The sequence below is a fragment of the Triticum dicoccoides genome, chromosome 6B, assembly GCF_002162155.2.
Source record: "Triticum dicoccoides isolate Atlit2015 ecotype Zavitan chromosome 6B, WEW_v2.0, whole genome shotgun sequence".
Lineage (NCBI taxonomy): Eukaryota > Viridiplantae > Streptophyta > Magnoliopsida > Poales > Poaceae > Triticum > Triticum dicoccoides.
Window position 1 is genome coordinate 453,010,582 of NC_041391.1, and position 4,201 is coordinate 453,014,782.

The 4,201-nt window shown below is 42.4% G+C and overlaps 1 protein-coding gene across 2 annotated transcripts; it reads right to left on the reverse strand.

The window, feature by feature from the left end:
• Positions 1-236: 236 nt before the first annotated feature.
• LOC119324231 lies at positions 237-2,836 on the reverse strand. 2 transcript variants are annotated; one of them, XR_005156819.1, is made up of 4 exons: positions 1,501-2,836; positions 1,007-1,059; positions 761-921; positions 237-526 (listed from the first exon to the last, which is right to left on the reverse strand). XR_005156819.1 is itself a non-coding variant. In XM_037597998.1 (4 exons), the coding sequence occupies exons 1-3, from the start codon at positions 2,594-2,596 to the stop codon at positions 835-837; spliced, it is 1,236 nt and encodes a 411-aa protein (XP_037453895.1). In that variant the 5' UTR covers positions 2,597-2,836; the 3' UTR covers positions 237-526; positions 786-834. The 2 variants fall into 2 exon arrangements, 1 of the variants encoding a protein (XP_037453895.1); XM_037597998.1 differs by having other exon boundaries at positions 786-921.
• Positions 2,837-4,201: the final 1,365 nt, after the last annotated feature.

Genomic DNA, 4,201 nt, shown 5'->3' on the forward strand with positions numbered 1-4,201 from the left:
TGATATTACCTCTTTATGAAACAACGGACATAATACAAAAGAAATCACTGCAAAAACATACTCCCGTATTCCTTAATTATGAGATAGCCAGGATTTTTGTGCACGTTGGCCATTTTGCACTTGGAAGTGGCCTAATCACAAGAAACGTTAAACTTATCAACCAACCCACGAAATGGTACTACAGCATTGGGTGAGATATAATTTTTAGAGATTTCAACACGGACTACATACGGATGTATACGGAATCTCTCAAACTTATATTTAGGAACAGACGGGGTACAACTGAAGGATCAATATGCATATTGGAATAAGTACGATGGTTTTAAATCATATTACTGACACATATCTGATGCTAACATGGTATAGATACACAACTAGAAGGATCAATATAAATTAAACAGCATTATAGCGCAGAACTGACACACATCTAACAGTATATGGTTTTAAAGCATAACTGACACACATCTAACTTAAATCATCAGTGCTTCAAATGAATGAAGATCCTTGTCCAAAGCTTGCATCATCACTGCAAAAAACACAAATAAACAAACTATATCAGCCTAATATCTATACATAGAAATAGTCATAGGACATGAAATATAGTACAAACATTAGTAGGTGCGATGCTTGACAACCTTGATGAGCAATAATGCAGGCACATTTCTCTATTTGAATACCATCGATATCAAAGATTTTAGACAAACTATCTTGTCTAAGGTGGTTTATATGGCAAGTGTTTTAAGTAACACGTACTACATACCAAGATTCACAAATGTTACTATGACCTGATAAGGATTGCACGAGCTTATTGGTGGCAATCCTATGGAGGTCGACTCAACCATATCGTTCTCTTCGTTCCATTGTCGAACCCCTCAGTGTCCTCTTCGGCTGGAAACTGTTACTAGTGTTTTCCAGGAGCGACTGCAAAACCAAGATTTAGATAATCATACCTGAATAGGGAGGAATGGAAATACCAGCAGAAGAACACAAGGATAACAACACATACCAGACAACGTTTGCCGTGAAAAGGAGTATCCTTCACAAGAGAGCTACGTCCATCTAAGGCATAGCGAGCAGATAAACATCAGATTCATGATCACTTGTTCATCACTATAGATAACCAACCATAAAACTGAACAGGCCAAATAGTAACAAGTGATTGATCATGCTGATTACTGAGGACCTATCCCTGACAATTTAAAATACTTTAGCCTAGGTCTTAACTATTAATGTACATACTGAATGTGGTTTAACCACCATGGTTTCAGTCTTAATAATTACCGTACAGCCTGAATAAGAATCACCATCGTTTTAAGGCTTAACTATTATTACTGTACAGACTGAATGATAACATGTGCTACACAAAATAAAAACCGTGAATACCAAAATTAAATTTGCTCAAACCACAGCTAATTGATAAGTAAACATATCCCCAAAAAGGACGAGGGGAATAACATTCCTCAGCAATGTCACATGATAAACAGATAGCGCTAATATTACCTGATTCACTCTTGCGATAATTCTTCGTCACACAGGATACGTAGGCTGGATTGAGACGCATGGATATCCCATCTTTAACTGGCACCAGTCCTCTCACTGCTTTCTTCCACATGTCAACAGTGACAATCCAAGCCTCATCATCACGATAGTCCCACTTGGAGAGGAGGCAAACATAATCGCCACAGAGGATCGGACAAGCTGTTTGCAGGTCGCTCAGAGGCAACTTTTTAGCTCTAGAAGATGGTTTCAGGTTCTTAGGTGGCAAGGGTTCTGTTCTACCATGAGGAGGCAAGGAGACTTCTCCAAGTTCATCAACATGAATCTTACACACCTTTTGCCAATGGTCCCAAAAGATCTCCCTATACCATGTCACGAGCCTCCAACCAACACACATGCGCTTTACCACCTTCTCAGATGGATCAACTTCAAAATCATAGAGTACATCAGGATCGGGGATTCTGGTTGTGAAACCGAATAAATCTTCCAGCTCAACACATACGATTTTATAACCATCAGTGCAGGTGACATCGCGTATTGCCTGTCCTGGCAATTCTTCATAGAAGTAGTGTTGGTTGTTGGGTAGCAGGTTCGGCAATGGAATGAAACGTGCCTTCACCGGATTTTTGACCACATTGCAGAAAAGAATCCCCTTCAAGAGATCGACATAGCCCACTTCTTGATGTAATGCAACCACCTTATCTGGAAAAACCCCTGAACGTGCCCAGGAGGGAAAATCTGGGAAAAGATGCTCTTTGCTCCAGGTCCCGATACTGCCTTCGAGCCTGTAGATGTGGTGTTCGCAATCCGCTGACTCCTTCCTTTTGAAAGCGGTCAAGAAGTGGCCCTTGCCGTCAACGTCCGGAACGACGCCTATAAGGTATGGATCTAGCATCTCGCGATCACAATACGAGCCAAAACCAGGAAGCAGACTAAGCATCGGCGTCTGGGAACTCCGGGCCTTCGACCGTATAGAGGAAGAACTCTGGTGGGCCGGGTAGGACGAGATGGACACAGAAGAGGATGAAGTTCTCCGACGACCAAAGGATCTCAGGACTTTTGGTGAAGGGGTTCTCTGTGAGGTCGGGACAGGTAACATGGAAGTAGGAGATCGATGGCAGATCTTGTTTTGAGATGGTTACCTTGATGCATCCCATTTTGCTCAGCGAGACGCACGCTGTGGTCTTGTTAATGTCCACCGCGTCGCTGCACCCATATGTGCAGAGGAGGACGTAGTCGGGGCGGCCAATTTTGCGGGAGGCGGCGGCGAGGCGAAGGTCCATCGTTGCTCGGGATGTTGCGATTTGGGGATTAGGGTTTCCGGGAGAGGAACCAGAAATTTATGCGCAGGCCAAGCTGGACGTTTTTTTAGGGGCCAAGCTGGAGGAACCGACTCCAATTTGGTTCTGTTTTGAATGAATCCAGCCCAACCCAAAAATACCATATGTTGTGAACTAGGCCCATTAGGGCATCTGGCTAGCCCCCTCCAGTGAGTCTATTTCTGGAGAAATATACCAGAGAAAGATGGATTCGAACCGTCGACCTAAAGCTGGATAACAGCGTTGCCATCCGCTGCAACTCTTGAAGTAATTTGAAACCAGCTCATCGAATTTCAAAAAAGTTCATTGAATGTGAAAAAAATCATCGAATTTGAAACCAGCTCATCGAATTTGATGTAAAATGTTCGTGCATTTCCACAAAACAGAAAAGAAAAAGGAATTATGATTTTTCCCACATTTAAAAAAAGGAAAAAGAAGAAAAAGGGAAAAGAGTTGCGTTTTTACTCTCTGCATTTAGGGCGTACAAGAAGGAATGTTGCGTCAGTATTTTTTGTGTTGAATCTGGAGATTCTAGGTTCGAGTCACGCTGCATGCATAGTTTTTTTTGGATTTAAACAGAGAAACAGTAATGGGTCGGGCCCAAGTAACGACCTTTGCGGAAACAGAAACGCCTCTATTTCTCGCGTACTGCAAAAAGACACTATTTGACGCTTATTGCGTCAAAAAGTGGCTGATTCGCATAGACCCGAGCGAGACGACTGACCATGGGCCGGCCCAATTTACTCTGTTCGTTGCTTCTATAAACCCTGGTTTTGGGTAGGTTCCGGCTGGTTTTTATGATTTGCAGAACTTCTGAAAAGTTCATGAACCGGGTTTTTCCTTCGTGTCTTTCCTTTTTGCTTTACTAGGAAACATGCTCGTGCGTTACAACAAGAATAAACAAGAATTCATTCAAAATACATAGCCTTGAACATCATCCACAATGCCCGTGCAAAAAAAAGATCATCCATAATGCTCTCAGTCATTCGCCACGTGTCGCGCTCTGGGCGCTCCCTTCGAATTTTGTTTCTTTATTTTTCCGCACGTGTTTTCGGCTTTTTTAAATGGTTTTTCCCGTTTTTTACCTTTTGGTTTTCCACCGATCTTCCCTAGCTTTTCGGCAAAATTTTTTTTAAAAAAACTTTTTTTACGAAAAAAACGCATTTCTTTTCGCGAGAGTCATGGTTTTGTTTCGCGAGAGGCACGGCCGTGCCTCTTGGAAACGAAAAAAACGTGTTTTTTTCCTTTCGCGAGAGGCACGATTTTGCTTTTGTGAGAGGCACGGTTGTGCTTTCGCGAGAGTCACGACCGTGCCTCTTGAAACGAAAAAAAACATGTTTTCTAACTTTTTTTCTTCCGCGAGAGTCACAGTTGTGCTTTTGCGA

What these genes read in the sequence shown, in the direction of transcription:
- LOC119324231 (XM_037597998.1), bottom strand. Translation starts at nt 2,596, where the DNA reads ATGTTACCTGTCCCGACCTCACAGAGAACCCCTTCACCAAAAGTCCTG. An exon ending in TTATCGCAAGAGTGAATCAG is followed by an intron (nt 1,060 to 1,500) that starts GTAATATTAGCG and finishes GCTATGCCTTAG; the next exon opens with ATGGACGTAGCTCTCTTGTG. An exon ending in TTCACGGCAAACGTTGTCTG is followed by an intron (nt 922 to 1,006) that starts GTATGTGTTGTT and finishes TTGGTTTTGCAG; the next exon opens with TCGCTCCTGGAAAACACTAG.